The 18,116-nt window shown below is 37.0% G+C and overlaps 1 protein-coding gene across 1 annotated transcript in view; it reads right to left on the bottom strand.

Moving 5' to 3' along the window:
* MIB1 (MIB E3 ubiquitin protein ligase 1) overlaps window positions 1–18,116 on the bottom strand; it is a 109,030-nt gene that overhangs the window by 70,705 nt on the left and 20,209 nt on the right. The window contains exons 3-6 of the mRNA XM_063077059.1: window positions 17,121–17,250; window positions 10,265–10,369; window positions 8,277–8,343; window positions 6,755–6,959 (exon numbers count right to left, since the gene is read on the bottom strand). Of these exons, the coding sequence (XP_062933129.1) occupies window positions 6,755–6,959; window positions 8,277–8,343; window positions 10,265–10,369; window positions 17,121–17,250 (507 nt within the window). The remainder of the gene's footprint in view (window positions 1–6,754; window positions 6,960–8,276; window positions 8,344–10,264; window positions 10,370–17,120; window positions 17,251–18,116) is intronic.

Raw genomic sequence — 18,116 nt, 5'->3', positions numbered from 1 at the left:
TTTTCTCTGATTTGCCCAGTAAAAATGACCACTCTTCTTCTGTGCACTCAGAAAACGCTGATACTTACCTACCATATTTTATAACATTTTGTCATGGTTATTTCTGATTCTGTCTATCCACACACCAAAAGGGAAACGCCTTCAAAGCACGGGACCATGTCTTCATTGTCTTTGTAACCCTAGTATTAAATCACAGGGCCTAATACAGAGTAAGTACTTAATAAATTTTGTTGAATAAAGAACAACAACAAAAAAAGGATTATTTTCTAGAACTCAAATGTCATCCTACTGTTAACACTCTACTGCCCAAGAAAGAATTTTGAGCAAGGAAGAGTTCTGCAAGTATACTCCTAACTTGGGTTTAACCTAACATTCCCAAACAACAAACAAGAGAATATTTAACACAAAACATGTGTAGAGGATTAAATTATGTCCACCCAAAACTACTGAAGTTTGAATTGTCTCCCAAGTTTTATGTATTAGAAATTTAGCCCCCACTGTGACTGTTAAGAGGGTGGGAAATCCTATTATGGTAATTGAAAGGTGGAGCCTTGAAGAGGTGATTGGATTGCAGGACCATGCTGTAAGGAATGGATTAAAAATGGTGGTCAGGGGTGTGGTTCTGAGGGCTTTAAAAGAAAAGGAGAGTCTGTCTTTCTCTCTCTCTGCTCTCTCTGTTTCCATCATCTTGCAATGCATCTCACTGCTGCCACCACCAGATGGACTTTGGACTTCCCAGCCTCAGAAACTGTAAGCAATAAATTTTGTTTTTTTTATAAATCACACAGTCTCAGGTATTTTGTTAAAAGCAACATAAACAGACTAATACAGAAAATTGGTACCAGTGAAGTACGGTGTTGCTTATAACAAATCCTTGAAAATGTGGAAACAGCTTTGGAACTGGGTGTTAGGCAAAGGTTGGAGGAGTTTGGAGCACTCAGAAGAAGACAAAGGAAAGTTCGGAATGTCTTAGAGACTGGTTATGTGGTGGCGAGCAGAATGCTGACAGAAATACGGACTGTAAAGACCCTTCTAAGGAAGTCTCAGATAGAAATAAGGAGTTTATTGGAAACTGGGGCAAAGCTCAACCTTGCTATGAACTGGCAAGGAACTTGGCTACATTACATCCAAGCCCTAGGACTTTGTGGAAGTTGGAACTTAAAAGTTGGGAATCAGAGTATACAGTGGAAGAGATTTCTAAGTAGCAAAGCATTAAGGAAGTTGCATGGCTACTTGTAGCAGCCTACGCTGAGTTATGGTGGCAAAGGCACAACATAAAGCCAGAATTTAAAAGGGAAGCGGAGTGTAAAGATTTGGAAAATTTGCATTCTAGCCATGTGGTAGAGAAGCAGAGAGCATTTTCAGAAGGAAAATGCAAGGGTACTAAGAAGATTAACACAAAAATACGGGATTATCAAGAGAAGGGGTAAAAGGCCCTGAAGGCATCGCAGAAGCCTCTGGGACCAACCCTTCCATTTCAAGCCCAAAGACCTAGGGAGACAGAATGGTCTTGGGGAATAGACTTGAGGAGCCCTCCACAGGCTCACTGCCCAGGACCACGTTGGGAAGCTGCTTCCAGCACCAGCACTCCGGCTGCTCTGGCTACTCCAGTTGTGGCTAAATTGGCCCCAGGTGAGCCTAGACATGCAGCTTTGGAAAATACAAGCTGGAAGCCTTGGCAACATCTGTGTGGTGTTAGGTCTGCAGGCTTGCAGAATCCTAGAGCAGTGAAGGCTTAGGAGCCTCCACCCCAATTTCAAAGGATGTATGGAAAAGTCTGGGGGCCCAGGAAGAGATCTGTCACAGGAGCAGAGTCACCGCAGACAACCTTCACTAGAGCAATGCCAAGTGGAAACGTGGGGTCGGAGTTGCGCAGAGAAACCCCATCAGCACCATGTCTATTGGAGCCCTGAGAGCGGAACAACCATGGAGACCCCAGACCTGTGGAGCTACCTACCAGTGTGCAACACCAGTCTGCGAGAGCTAAAGCATCATCTGAGACCAGGAAAGCCATAGGAGCAGAGCTGCCAGAGGACTTGGGGACCCAACCCCCACATCAGCATGCAAAGGATGTTGAACATAGGGTCAAGTTACAAGTTTCACCAGCTTTGGGTTTTAATGTCTGCTCTGCTGGGTTTGGGATTTGTTTGGGACCTGTTTCTCCTTTCTTTTGGCTTATTTCTCCCTTTTGGAAAGGGAAAATATACCCTATGTTTGTCCCACCACTGTATTTTGGAAGTAGATAACTTGCATTGATTTCACAGATGGGACTTTGAACTTTCAACTCTTGAGTTGAAACAAGTTAGGATTTTGGGGGATGAATGTATTTGCATGTGAAAAGACATGAGTTTTGTGGGGCCAGAGGTGGAATGTAGTGGATTGAATTATGTCTCCCCAAAACTATTGAAGCTTGAATTGTCTCCCACGTTTTATGTATGAGAAACTTAGCCCCCACTGTGACTGTTAAGAAGGTGGGAAATCCTATTATGGTAATTGAAAGGTGGAGTCTTGGAGAGGTGATTGGATTGCAGGACCATGCAGTAGTGAATGGATTAAAAATGGTGGTCAGGGGTGTGCTTCTGAGGGCTTTAAAAGAAGACGAGAGTCTGTCTCTCGCTCTCTCTGCTTCCACCATCTTCAATGTGAGACCCCTAGGTCGCTGTTGCCACCACAAGACGGATTTTGGACTTCCCAGCTTCAAAAACTGAAAGCAATAAATTTTGTTTTCTTTATAAATCACCCAGTCTCAGGTATTTTGTTAAAAGCAACATAAACAGATTAATACAACATGTTAGTACATGCTAAGCGGAACTTTATTATATCCTTGAGATGTTTTCCTTCTTTTTGTAATAATGGCTTAAAAAGCAATTAACATACCAATCAATTCACCCACTTAAAGTGTACAATTCAGTGGTTTTTAGTATACTCACAGAGTTGTACTACCACCATCACTACCTAATTTCCTTTTCATCACCTCATAAAGATACCTCATAACCATTAGCAATCACTCCACTTTCAACCCCTCTCCCCAGTTCCTAAATAACTAGTAATATACTTTCTGTTCCTGAGGATTTGCTTTTTCTGGACATTTTATACAAATAAAATCACACAATACATGACCTTTTGTGACTGGCTTCTTTCGCTCAGCACAATGTTTTCAAGATTCATCTATGCTGCAATATGTGTCAGTGCTCTATTCCTTTTTATGGATGAGTAATATTCCATTGGATAGATGTATCACATTTTGTTTATCCATTCATCAGTTGTTAGGCATTTGGGTTATTTCAACTTTTTTGGCTCTTATAAATAATGCTTCCACAAACATTCATGTGCAGGTTTTTGTGTTGACAAGTTTTCAATTCTCTTGCATATATTCTTAAGAATGGAACTTCTGGGTCACAGTGTAACTCTATGTTTAACAATTTTGAGGAACTACCAAACTTTTCCGAAGCGACATCACCATTTTACATCACTACCAGCAAAATATGAGGATTCCAATTTCTCCACACCTTCATCAACACTTATTATCTGACTTTTTGATTCTAGCCATCCTAGTGTGTGAAGTGGTATGTCATTGTAGCTTTAATTTGCATCTCCCTAGTAACTAATAGTCAAGTATCTTTTCTTGAGTGTTATGAGCTGAACTGTGTGTCCCCCCCAGTATGTGGAGACAGGGGCTTTAGGAAGGTAATTAAGGTTCAATGAGATAATATAGGTGGGATCCTAACCCCTTAGGACAGGTGTCCTTCTAAGAAAGGGCATCAGAAATCTCACCAATAGTACACAGGGGAAAAAAACCATAGGAGGACTCAGTCATCTACAAGCCAGTAAGAAAGGCCTCACCAAGTACCTCACCAGTGCTGATGGCACCTTGATCTTGGACCCCTAGCCTCAAAGTGTGAGAAAATAAACTTCTATTAAGCAACTCTATCTGTGGTATTTTGTTATGGCAGCCCTCACTGACTAATACAATGGGCTTATTGGCCATCTCTATAGCTTCTTTGGAAAAATGTCTATTCAAATCCTTTGCCCATTTTTCAATTGAGCTATCATTTATTGTTTAAGAGTTCTTTTTATATTCTCTATATAACTCCCTTATTAGTTATATAATTTGCAAATATCTTCTATGGATGTCTTTTCACTTTACTTAATATTTGTATATGGTGTGGGGTAAAGGTCCAGTTCCATCTTTTTGCATGTTGATATCCAGTTGTCCCACTATCATTTGTTGAAATGACTATTCTTTCCCCATTGAAATGTCCTGGACCCTTGTCAAAAATAATAGACCTAAATGCAAGGGCTTATTTCTGGACTCAATTCTATTCAACTGATCTATATGTTTAACCTTATGTCACTAATACACTACCTTGATTACCGTAGCTTTGTGGTTAAGTTCTGAAATCAGGAAATGTGAGATCTTCAACTTGGCTTTTTTTCAAGATTGTTTTGGCTATCTAAGTCCCTTGAATTTCTATATATTTTAGGATCAGTCTGTCAATTTATGCAAAAATGGCACCAGGAATTTCATAGGGATTGTGCTGAATCTGTAGACTAGCTGGGGGAATACTACCATCTCTGGTGGGTTTAATTATGTCCCCCCCCAAAAAAAATATGTTGAAATCCTAATCTCAGTATCCATTAATGTGACTTTATCAATAAATGTAATCAATATGGGCCGAGCCCGTGGCGCAGTTGGTAGAGTGCTGCGCTGGCAGCGCGGCGACACTCCCGCCGCGGGTTCGGATCCTATATAGGACTGACCGGTGCACTCACTGGCTGAGTGCCGGTCACGAAAAAACGACAAAAAAATAAAAATAAAAATAAATGTAATCAATATATGGTCATCGTGGATTAGGGTGGGCCTAAATTCAATAACCAGAGTCCTTATAAGAAAATTACACAAAGACATCCACCAGGACACAAAGATTAAGAGGAGAGAAGGCCATGTGAAGACAATGGCAGAAAATAAAGAATTACACATCTACAACCCAAGGAACACCAAGGATTACTGACAACCACCAGAAGCTGAGAGAGAGGCCTAGTACAGATTCTCCCTCACAGCCTCCAGAACAAATCAATCTTGCCAACACCTAGACTCTGAACTTCTAGCTTCCAAAACTGTGAAAAAATAAATTTATGTTGTTTTAAGCCACCCAGTTTGTGTTAATTTGTTATGACAGCCCATCTAAACAATATGACATCTTCTAATCCAAGAACATGGGATGTTTTTTCATTTACTTAGGTCTTCCCTAATTTCTCTGAGCAATGTTCTGTAGTTTTCAATGTAAAAGTCTCGTACTTCCTTGGTTAAATTTATCCTTATTTTATTCTTTTTGATCTTATTGTAAATAGAACTGTTTTCTTAATTTCATTTTCAGACTGTCCATTGCTACTGTACAGAAACACAACTGATTTTCCTATATTGATCTTGTATCCTGCTGAACTCATTTAATATCTCTAATAGCTTTTCTGTGGATTCTTTAGGTTTTTCTATACACAAGATCATGTCATCATCTGTGAACAGAGATAATTTTACATCTTCCTCTCTCTTACTTCTTACTTTAATTTCTTTTTCTTGCCTAATTGCCCTGGCTAGAACTTCTAATACAATGTTGAATTGAAGTGGAAAAACAGACATTCTTGTCTTGTTTCTGGTGTTAGAAGAAAAGTATTCAGTCTTTCACAATTAAACATGATGTTAGCTGTCGGTTTTTTCTTGATGTCCTTTATCAAGCTGAAAAAGTACCCATCTGCTCCTTGTTTGTTTAATGTTTTTATCATGAACAAGTATTGGGTTTTGTCAAATACTTTTTCTGTATCTACTGATATGATCATGTGTGCCCTTAAGAGGTGAATATAATCAGAGCTAATTCTATATTTAGGTAAGCAACTTAATGTTAATTTTTCTTAGTCTCTACAAAATCCCTCTCCCTAAGAACCTCAGAGAGTTAGTTTCTTTATTATTCAATCTAACTTTTTCTTTAAAATACTGTAAGCATACTAGTAAATGGAATATATTTTGGCCCAAGTAAATTAAAAAGCACAGGCCCAGCCTTCATGAAATTTTCAATCTAGAAATCAAATAAGTAACTATTTTAATAGATAACAGGAGACCTAAACATGTGAATACTGTACACATATACCAAGGAGGGTGGGAGGAGAGAGGAGGTTCCCAAAGCATATAAACTCAGTATTTATAGGATGCAGAGGAGTTAATCCAGAGAAGGAGGGAGGAGAGGAGAAAAAGGTATTCCACATGGAGGGAGAAGTACATGCAAAGACACAGAAGTGAGGAAATGCATGCATTTCTATATTGCTGATGAGGATTAGTGTGAGTATACACGTCTATGGCAAGGGGAGTGTTATTCTGGCAATATGGCCAGAGGATATACAACCCTAGAGATATGGGCCAGAGGAGTTTTAATTTTCCTGTTCTCATTCAGGGTAGATTGATATGGTCCATTATGAACACAGAACTTTTTAGCCATACTTGGACCTAATACTGACATAATGTATTCTAGTCCTAAAGGAAAAATGAAAAAGTGTACAGTACATTGTATCATAAATACACTAATATAAATATACACACACACTTATCATTTGTTCCCCTCTGCCTTACCAACTTACTCTGGATTTTTATCTACTAAGAGCTAGCTTTAATGTCTTTGGTTACACCACATTATTTGCTTTAAGGCTTTTTTCTCTATATTCTAACTCTATTTGCCATTATCAAAAACTGAGAAATATCACCAACCTATTGCCACTTGGATACTGTACGACAATGTCATGATCTTCATCAATGCCACAAACAGTTCCAGTTGTAGTTAAAGTCTCAAACATTCCATCGGTCCATCCTCCATGACCATGCTGCAAAGACTGTACAATTTCTAGGTCAAGATCTATATTTACTAGATCACCAATCTGCAATCCACCAGGATTCCTGTTGCCATTCTGCTCACCTATAATTTCAGAGACAGATGAAAAAGAAAAAAAAAGAGAAAGTCACAGAAACTTCATTATTTTAAACAAGAATAATATCCAGATATTTTAGTTTTAGATACCATCTAATCTTAAAGTGTTTTGAGAATTCATTATAAGATCCTAGAACCAAAGAGCTTGAAAAAAAAAGAACAAACATCAGACTCAAAAACTGAAATTATGTGATGATTTTTAACAAAGACTGAACAAGAATATAGTCTATAAAAGACTATGCAACCTTATGTCAATACGCAAAATTCAGGGTGTTGAAAATATTCACTTTTCTGCCTGGATGACTTGTGGACCAGCACTGTACCAGAGCCACAATAACTAACTAGAGAATATTTTTTTTTAAATGGGAATTATTTTTTTCCTCTGAAGCACTTAGTATTATTTTTTAACAAATGATTCTTGTGATTTTAGCCTAAAGAGCATTTTTAAATATATCAAAGCCCATTCCCTAGATTACTTTCAAAAGCTAGTTCTGAGATAAAAGATTCATAAAAACAGTATAACTAACGGATCCAAATGTGCATGTTAATTCCACATTTTTCTTATGAAGGCAAGACACAAAACAAGCACGTTTCTTGTTGCAAGAGAAATAAATGCACTCATCAAAAACAAGTATTTTTTCCTACATTCTTCTTTTTTAAAAAAATTAGGGTATGCTGCAAGAAAACAGCACTTTTTGGCAAAAGGCAAATCAAATGATTTGGAAAGAGGAACATACAGTTCACATGGAAAAGGAAAGCATTCAGAGACTAAAGATTTAATCAGGAGAATGCAGTAAATGTTCATCCTGACAACAATAAAAATTTTTTAAAATTAAGATACTTTCGGTCTTTGTGTTCTTTTTTTATTTTAGTGATACATGAAATCATATTTATTATATTACCTTAATCTTAGAGCTATTCTTTTATTCAAAAGGCAATTTTACAGAAATTCTAAGGAATTTATAAACACTAAATTGTCAAATCCTATCCTCAATAGCGTATGAGATACAACACTGACATACTCTAACACAAAATTTTTCAATGATACGAGTTCATGGTTAAAATATAAGTTTCAAACATGTATTATGACATAAATGGCATATCAACTCTTCAGACATGACAACTTTTTCTCAGTCTAAATAAATTTAAAAGGAACAAATGCTTTAAAACCAAAATAAAATCAAAAAATATTTCTTTAAATAACTTTAATGGTAATTAATTTTTTAAAAGTCCAATTTAAACATTTTACTGGTTCCACAAACTCTGACCCATTATCCAGTAATTTTCTCTAATCTGCTAACTCACCTAGCACAGGGCAGTGGTCTCTGTAGAAAGATCCCCCTTTGGCATCCTGGACACACTTCAGATCAGACTAAGAAGAAGAAAAGAAACCAAAAAATCACCCATAAAAACTTCAAGTATGGCTCAATTCCTGAAATAGGCAAAAATGTTCATTCCGAACAAACATACAACAAAAGTCAAGAGTACCTCTAGGTTAACAATCACACTAAACATTGCTTTTATACATACCTGTCAAAAACTATAAACCTAATCTTCAGATAGGTCATACTTTGTTTACTTTTAGCTTTCTTTTAAACCTCAAAATTAAAATGCCTGAATCCTGTGGAAAAGGATGGAACCAAATCTAGTCTTGATTCCTTGTCCACTTAATTTTCACATTTACATCACCTTTAGTCCTTACTTCACTATAACTTGGTTAACTGAAGTTCCTTCTGACTTCTCTTTTACAAGAAAACAAACTATCATTTAAGTAACTGAATAGGGAGGCAGATATGGTATAATGAAATGTGCAGAAAATGTAGACTTAGAAAAGCAATCATGGGTTTTACTGTAAAAATTTATAAGTGGATTTACTTAAAAGTGCCTAATAGTACCGGACATATACAGTATAGGTAATCAGCACATTCCTATTAAGGAAAGGATCTCCTTTACACACACTTACACACACACACACACCAACTCTTTTACAGCCTCTTTTGCCAACAGAGCATCATATGTTACTCAGTCCTGGCCAAAGAGACAACGGGGTCAAACTGTTTTAACATGATACCTTAACCCAGCAATTCCACTTCCAAGAATCAATCCTAAGGAAATAGACCCATAATGTGCAAAGACTTACACACAAGGAGGCTTACTGACACACTGCTTGCAGCAGTAGTGGGGGGGGGGGGGAGCCAACCCAGATACCCATCAACAGAACTCTCATTAAATAAATAATTGCCTAACCATATTCAGGAGTACTACACAGTCATCAGTCTACATATTCTACTCATTAAGTACCTGAACACATATAGCGTGTAAGCCTTCATTTGAAGGAAATTAATAATCAGTAAGAATCCTAAAAAAATTCTCAATTTGAAGGCAGGTAGAGGCGTAAAGATAATAATGAATAACTGATAACCAATGCTATATACAATGATAAAAACTGGCAAATAAAGTTCATTATTTGTTTAAATTCACATGGCTGGCTTTTATATATAAATAGAGGGAAGTGAGATAGCGTCTCTTCTCCCTTCCTAATGAGGAACACAAAAGAGTAGAGAAAAAGTGAGATTAAAAGAATTCTTTGAATGAGGAATGTATCCAAAATGGAAAGAACATGAAAGGTATTAATATTTTGGCATTACTATACTCTATAAATTAAATAGTGAGGTCAAATTTGAACAATGGTCCATGAAATGCAGAAATAAAGGATAATCCATTGAATAAACCTCCATTTATCCTAAGCACTGAAGTAATTCTAGGTCAATCAATCTCAATTATCAACACTACACTTTAAAAATTACAGGGGGAAAAACTCCTTAAAAATTTTAACACCTACTGTAATTTATACTTTTATCAGCTACCAGAGCATGAATACCATAAAACCTCTCGTTACAGCATAATATTGTCCTCTAAGTCCATGTCAAGAAGTGGACTTACAAATGATTCTAAATCTTTTTGATAAATTTTAGTAAACAAGCCCTGTGGACTTACATTAATAAGGAATCAGCTCTACACAATCAATATATAGTAAGGTACCCAAACATTAACTGAGAGTGAAGTCATATTTACTCTTAAATAGCTTACATATACAGAGTAAAAAGGTAAAGGTCTTGCAAGTTTACTAAATTCTCATGTTACAGATTTCCTTCCTATTGCATATTCGTGATTCAGATGGCTGCACTCTAACAGAAGGAGATTATAAAAGATAAAAAGAGCACAATAAGGGCTATTCTTATTTCCCTTCTTCCATCCAAAGTTTTCATCTGTTATGGTTCTTCACTACTTACCATGCCCTCAAAGCCAACTCTGTAAAGGTTCTTAGCACCATTATCCCAGAGAACATAGGCTGCACTATGCGGGCTCGATGCACTCCAGTCCTGGATTTCTGTTACCTAACAAGTTTTTGAGAAAATAATTTTTTAAAAAGGGAAGGGAAGAGGTTAGTTCTTTTAATTATTATACTTAAATCTTAACAATCATTTCACCCATCAACCTGTGTAACAGAATCATGAAAAATACTTATTTGCCAAATATGTCACTTCTAACATATAATCAAATTATCATTAGAGCCACATTTTTCCAGAATTATAAGGTAATTTCTAAAAACCATTGTAGAAATTTTAAATTGGGAGGCTTAGGTATTACAGTAATAGAGTATCAGAAAGTAATAATTTGAAACAAAATTTAAAGACTTTATATTCTTAAAGGGCTTCTTTTAAGAACAGCATATTCTTTTAAGACCATTACTCCATACAAAATTAAAAATGTTTGAGCACATACCCAAAATGATTCAAGATAAACCTGTTCTCTGGTCTGCTAAAAAATGACAAGCTATGGGGCTGGCCCGTGGCTCACTTGGGAGAGTGTGGTACTGATAACATAAGGCCATGGGTTTAGATCCCTATATAGGGATGGCTGGTTAGCTCACTTGTGAGAGCGTGGTGCTGACAACACCAAGAGTTAAGATCCCCTTACCAGTCTTCTTTTTAAAAAAAAAAAAACAATGACAAGCTCAACGTTCTTAAAGAGCCTTGGTGGCAATGTTCAAATAGGACCTGAGATGCTTTTCTACCTCCAGCAGTGTCCTTCAGTTGTCCCCAAATAAGCAGACTACCTAATCTGAAATAGCCTGCCTATAATGGAAACCCAGACACAATCTCTAAGCTCCACAACCAGAATAATTCTTAAATCCATTTGATTAAAAAATCAAAAAATACTGGGATTGCCATTCCTTAGGGGCCTAGAATCAAATATACAAAAATGACACACAGTAAGCACTAAACATGGGCATTCTCAAGTAAACCAGTCTACAGCTATGAGTGGGAAGCTGCACATATACAATTCAGATTACTTTTCTCCATCTTGCCACTTACAATCAGCTACGCTTCATAGTTACTAAGAATGACAGGCTGGGGCCGGCCCCATGGCTCACCCAGGAGAGTGCGGCGCTGGTAGCACCAAGGCCACAGGTTCGGATCCCATATAGGGATGGCCGGTGCGCTCACTGGCTGTGCGTGGTGAAGACCACACTATGCCGAGGGTTGCAATCCCCTACCGGTCAAAAAAAAAAAAAAAAAAGAATGACAGGCTGACGTTAAATATAATTTTAAAGGCATAAGCTTAAAAACAGCCTATTACTTTAAATAAGATATATAATGACCTTTCTTTTTTATCCTGTACTAAAGAAATCGTTTTGTTAAGCCAGGTATTTTATGATGCTTTTATATAAATAAAAAGGTTTTATGTTTAAGATCTAATGCGTCATTTGAGAAATATTTTAAATTGTTAGCAAATAAAGCGATAAATTCTTTCAAATTTTGAAATACATTATACATTATAAAAATATAGCACATATAAATTTTAAAGAATAAAAAAAATAAAATGGACACCATGTAATTATTACCCAGCCTAAGAAAAAAATATTACCAATACTTAAGTCCCTCATGTACAGCTCATCAGTCCTTATCCTCCCGCCCCCAAGAGGTAACTACCATCCTGAATTGAGATTTCCTCATTGCTTTGCTTTATGATTTTTGCTCATTACCACCATATAATCTTACAAAGCAACAGTTTCTAATACTCTAAAGTGAAATGTTCCATCTTTAGCAAAAATTCCTTCTGATTCTAGCATAGATTCTATTTTATTTGTTTCAAAAAAATATATGATTCTATATTAAATAAGCCTGTATTTTTATAAGGGAAACAAAAAAGCATTTGCCTTGCTAAGAAACAGACAAATTTTATTTAAATCAAATTCACCCTAAATTTCAAATTACTTGAGATAGAAGCAAGTTCATTAGTACAGCTCTGAATCTTTAAATTAAATTCATTTGTTAATATGATTTGATTTGTTACTGAAGGGGAACAAAGTAGAAGAAATAAGAAAATAACTACAGAAATTTCATATTTTCAATTCTGGTTAAGAAATATGTACAGAATGGCTGCTAAAACCGTTAGGTATAGTGTTGAGAAATCCATAAAAGATCAATCTGATAATACCTGCACCCATTCATCAATCTTAACATCACTAATAATAGGATAATCAGACTTTATGTGCCCCCTAATGTGATGCATATACAACATCACTCATGAAGTACATTTGCCAAAATAAAATTGAACCTGAATCTAATCAAGCCTATAGATCTAACAATTAGTTTACAGGAAGTACAGGATTAGAAAAAAAAGTTAAAGAAGTTAAAGAATACCATAAGGAATGAATTGGCCAAATCCAAAAGAACCTGGTTTCTTCAACAAAATAAATGGCTTGGGGGGAGGGGGGAGTAGCTGGCCAGTAGAGCAATCTGAACCCTTGACTTTGGTGTTATCAGCGCCATACTCTAACCAAGTGAGGAAACCGGCCAGCCCATAAATAGCTTTTTTTTAAAGTTTGTAATTGTTGAAGTTAGTGATGGGTACATGGAAATTTGTTATATTATTCTTTCTACTCTGACGTTATGTTTGAAATTTTCCATAATAAAAGATTTTTTTAAAAAGAAAGAAATATGATCTAGTGTACTTTAATAAAACACTCAATTGACATGTATTCAAAAGCATTTGTGGTGCAGACCTCACCATGCCGAGGGTTGCGATCCCCTTACCAGTCAAATAAAAAAAAAAAAAAAAAAAGGCAGCCTTAGAACAGTAAGGTGGGTACTGGTACTTAAGAAACCCCTTAAAGGGCCGAGCCCGTGGCACACTCAGGAGAGTGCGGCGCTGGGAGAGCGGCGACGCTCCTGCCGCGGGTTCGGATCCTATATAGGAATGGCCGGTGCACTCACTGACTGAGTGCCGGTCACGAAAAAAGACAAAAAAAAAAAAAAAAAAAGAAACCCCTTAAGAATATACTACACACAATATGGGTTACATCAGGGGATTGGGATAGAGCAGCCAGCACTGAAGGGAAAAGGGAGATGATAACTTTCTACATTCACACACACAAACAAAAAGTCAAACGATAAAAATTACATTTGGTGTTAAACATGTGCTTAAACAATGAAGACTTATTATATGAAGTCCCTTCACTCAGAGTCACATGTGCAAGACGGTTTCATTTATTTTTCCTCGTTTTGTTCTTAAAATGCAACATGTGTTAAATCATAACAAACCAAAACAGTAACACTGATGACTCAAAGCCTCAAGAATACCTACTTTCAATCCCAAAGAAGTGCCAATATAGCAAAAACCCAGAAAGTTCCATCTATGTGGCTTCAGACTTTAACAGCAACTGCCTTGAAAAGCTGATGAAAAAATGACTTCCGGGCTGGCCCGTGGCTCACTCGGGAGAGTGCGGTGCTGAGAACACCAAGGCCCCGGGTTCGGATCCCATATACGGATGGCCGGTTCGCTCACTGGCTGAGCGTGGTGCTCACAACACCAAGTCAAGAGTTAAGATCCCCTTACCGGTCATCTTTTTAAAAAAAAAAAAAAATGACTTCCAATCCTCTGACCATATAATTAATTAAGTTTGGGGAAGAACATAAAGTTATTTTTCAGAATAAAAGTATTAAAGATTTACTTCTCATGCACTCTTTCAAAATAAGTTACTATAACGTGTGCTCTACCAAAAGGGAAAGTAAGCTGAGTAGGACAATGTAATGGGATACAGAAAACATGAGATCCAGCCAGAAAAGAGCAAAGGCATCCATCACAGGACAGCAAAAGAAGCTTCCAGGATGACTGCCGGGTACCAGGCATGGAGGGTGACCTGTCAGATCAGAATGCAGCCATGTGATTCTGGCCAAACAAGTTGAAGGCTCTTATCAAGATCCCCATTGGCACTGTACCATTTTATTGACCTGAAGACACAATGTCCAAGTAAGCCTGACCCACATTCTCAAGTGTACTTGGCTTGTTTGGACTATGTACTGATAATGTTTCTACTCTCCCATCCACCCCCATTCCCTGCCACCTGGATCAGTTGGATCACAGAATATTACGCTTTGACCTACTCCTAAAGTAGGTGGGCTATGGAAGCTTAGAAGCAGAAAATACATAATAGCCTATCCCCTCTGACCACACTTCTACCGAAGGCCCAGCACCTGGCCCTTCTTCTTCCACCTGATGTCCTGACTGGGTTGAGCCCTGTGTTCCCAGGACTCATGAGTGACCTCACCCACTGACTGCTCCAGAATGACTCTTGTAAACTCCCATTTAAGCTGGAGCAAAATAGGTTACCCAGAGACTCTGTTCAGTTTATATACTCCTAGGAGCCTTCATTTAAAAGTGGCAATTCTGGGAGCTGGGATACACTCTTCTCTCCTGTCAATGGACATCAGAGCTTGAGACTCTTCAGTTTTTGGGTTCCAGAACTTACACCAAGGACACCATTGTTTCCCTGGTTTTGAGGCATTCAGACTTGGACTGAGCCATGCTACCGGCACCCAGTTTGCAGATGGCCTATCATGGGAATTCTCTTCACAATCACATGAGCTAATTGCCCTAATAAATCCCCTCTCATATATTTATAACATATCCTATTGATTCTCTCTTGCTAGAAAACCCTGACTAATACACTAAGCAAATGAATCTGGGTGTTCTATCCTTTAGTACTGTGCACACCAGTATGGGAGCCACTAGCCAATGTGGCTATGAGTACTTAAAAGGTAGCTAGCACAAATTAAGATGTGCTGTCAATATAAAATAAATACACACCAGATTTCAAAGACTTATATGAAAAAATGTAAAATACGTCATCATTTTTATACTGATTACATACTGAAGTGATAATGTTTTGGATACATTGAGCTAAATAAAATATATTATTAAAATGAAAAAATAAAATAAAATAAATAAATAAAAGTGGCAATTCTGCCCTGACCTTACAAAGTTAGGTTTGTGCTTGCTACTTGGTTTTTCAAAATTAAATCTAAATGTTGTAGGATACAACGCTAAATGATACAACAATAAAGAAAAACAAGAGAATAATGAACAAATAAATCAGGATGGTGGTTAACTTGTGGAGCTTGCAACTGAGACAGGGCTTTTAAAGGTATGCACAATATTATATTTCTTAATCTGTATAGTGAGAACAAAAGTGTTCCTTTTTCTATTATTCTTTACTTTCATATACAGTTTATACCTTCTTCGGTATGTGTGGTACAGGACTGCTATGAATGGTTGTAGAGGTTGTTCACTGCACAAGGTGCCTCACTGACGAGGAGAATAAGGGCTGACAGCCAGTCCGAGCTCCACTTGTCAGGACCTATGCACTGGAGCAAGGCTGTTTTTGCCCCCACTCTCAAAAGGGTGCATTTTCTCTGCCATTGGCTTGCAAAGCATGTCCCCTTGGCACTCTATCCATTCAGAGGTGGCACCTTTTCCAAATTCACATGGCTCTATTTTTCTTTTTAAAGCAATGCTTCGCAAACTTTAATATGCACACAAATGACCTAGGGATCATGTTAAAATGAAGATACTTATTTAGAAGATCTGGGAGGAAGGAGACCTGTTACGTATCTAACAAGCTGTCAAGTGACACCAATGCTGCTGGCCCACAGACCACACTACAGTCACAAGAATTTAGATTTAGATTTTTCTGTTTGTTTATCTCCCCTAATTAGAATATATGCTTCAGGAGGTTAAGAACTTTGTGTCCTTTATTTACTGCTATATCCCTGATGCTTGGAATGAACCCTGTACATAATAAGTGCTCAATAAATATTTACTGAATTTTAAAAAACTAAAAGTCTGTTTCCTTAATAAAGGTAAAGTACTTAAAATATAATGGCTAAAATACATCTGTCTAACTTCCAAATATTAAAATTATACCTTATTATTTAAAATAAAACCAATATAATAACTACTCTGAATTTTTTAAATTGGAAAAATGTTTAAACATCTTAAACCCAAAAGAATCAACATAGCACCAATTCTGTACAAAAGAGGCTTTTGAGTTCCTGTGAAAACTTTCTCAGATGACATAAAATTTAAAATCATTATCGTTCAACACTAAAAACAACTCTTTCAAAAAGGTAACAGCGGGATTGATAGTGGTTGACATCTAAGTCTCAAATGTGACATGCTACTCATTTCAGCACATCTAGCATAACAGAGCAATACACTCAATTAATATTTATTGACTCACTGAATCAATGAATGAAGAATCAGCCAAAGCAACACAAAATCCAAAATGAATACAACCAACAACCCACTTGCTAAAATAGTATTCCACCTCACCTAAACAGGCTATACAAAATTCCCTTCAGAATAACCGCTATGATTGACCCCCTAGACAGAGGTAAGTGGACTGGATAATAAAGTAGCGCCTACTCCCTCTCAGAAATAGGCCTGTGAGGGAATGGAATACAGGTCAGTTCAAATAAAATTTTAACAGCAGGAAAGTTGAGAGCATGATACTGCTTAGGGAAGACTGGCCCAAACAGATATTTGCTAAGGCACTGTTGGCAACAAAAGGGCAATATGAAACCTGAGGGTGGAAAGGTAAAACCTACCCTACAATCTTCTCAAGGAATCCCAATGCTTACAAAAGAGCAGAAACAATATTTTTTACTCCAGAAATAAAGATTTTTAAAACTGTTATTGGCATATAAAAAAAGAGCCAAGAAATTCATCTGTAGTAGTAATAAAAATCTCCTGAACATACAATACTTTAGAACACATGATGAATTATGAAAAACGTTGTACCTTTCCCCTACGCCCATTTCCTCCATCTTGATCTTCCCACTGCCAGTCTACTCCTCGTACGACTCTGGCACCTGCAAAGATTCCTCTGGCTGTAATCTTCTTAGATTTTCTACGAGACTCTAATAGAACCCTAAAAATAAAATGATTTATTGTCAAATTTATATAAAAATGGGTAACAGCAATTTATTTTTTTAAATAAAATTATAAAAAGATTTTGAAAATAGAAAAAAATTTTCTTTGTTCTGGTTACCACATAATAGCATGATACAGGAATACCTTTTACATTCTACTGGTGATGATGATGATGACAGTAGTAGTTGTAATAATAATAATAGCTAGCATTTACAGAGTTTTTACCATATGTAAAAGCACTTACATAGGTGTAAAGTGTGTTGCACTTCTTAAGAGAAAGGTCCTGCTATATTATCCATTTTACAAATAAGGTAACTGAGTCTCAAAGAAGTTAAATAATTTGCCCAAGATCACAAAAGTGAAAAAGTAATAGTTAATATGAACTCAGTCCAGCAACTTCAGGGTACCACTATACTCTTCGCAACTTTAGAAGTGGCAAACTCAAATCCCTATAGCTGTCATGCAAGTTATATAAGTGTGGGCCTAAGAGAGATAGCATTACAATGACAAACATCAAATGGCACTTGACCTCAGACTTAGGCAGACAACAGGGCATGACAGGGACTTTGGTCAACTCAAGAGCGTGAACTGTCTAAAGGGTGCAGGTGCCTCTGCTTCAGCCAACTGTTGCCAAGAACAAATGCAAGCCCAGTGTTGAGAGTCCTCTGGGTCTGTGAGTGGGTGGGTGTGTGTGTGTATGTGTGTTTTAAGAATCTACAGACTTACATTTTTGTATGAAATCACTTGATTTTAAAATGTTCGCAATTATTCAAAAATTGTATATGCCACTAAAATACTTCTGTGGCCTAGATTTGAACTATACTAAACAGTCTCCAAAACACTGCATACTTGTAGAAGATTATG

Source organism: Cynocephalus volans, chromosome 13, assembly GCF_027409185.1.
Source record: "Cynocephalus volans isolate mCynVol1 chromosome 13, mCynVol1.pri, whole genome shotgun sequence".
Lineage (NCBI taxonomy): Eukaryota > Metazoa > Chordata > Mammalia > Dermoptera > Cynocephalidae > Cynocephalus > Cynocephalus volans.
This window is presented reverse-complemented; position numbering and strand designations above follow the sequence as displayed.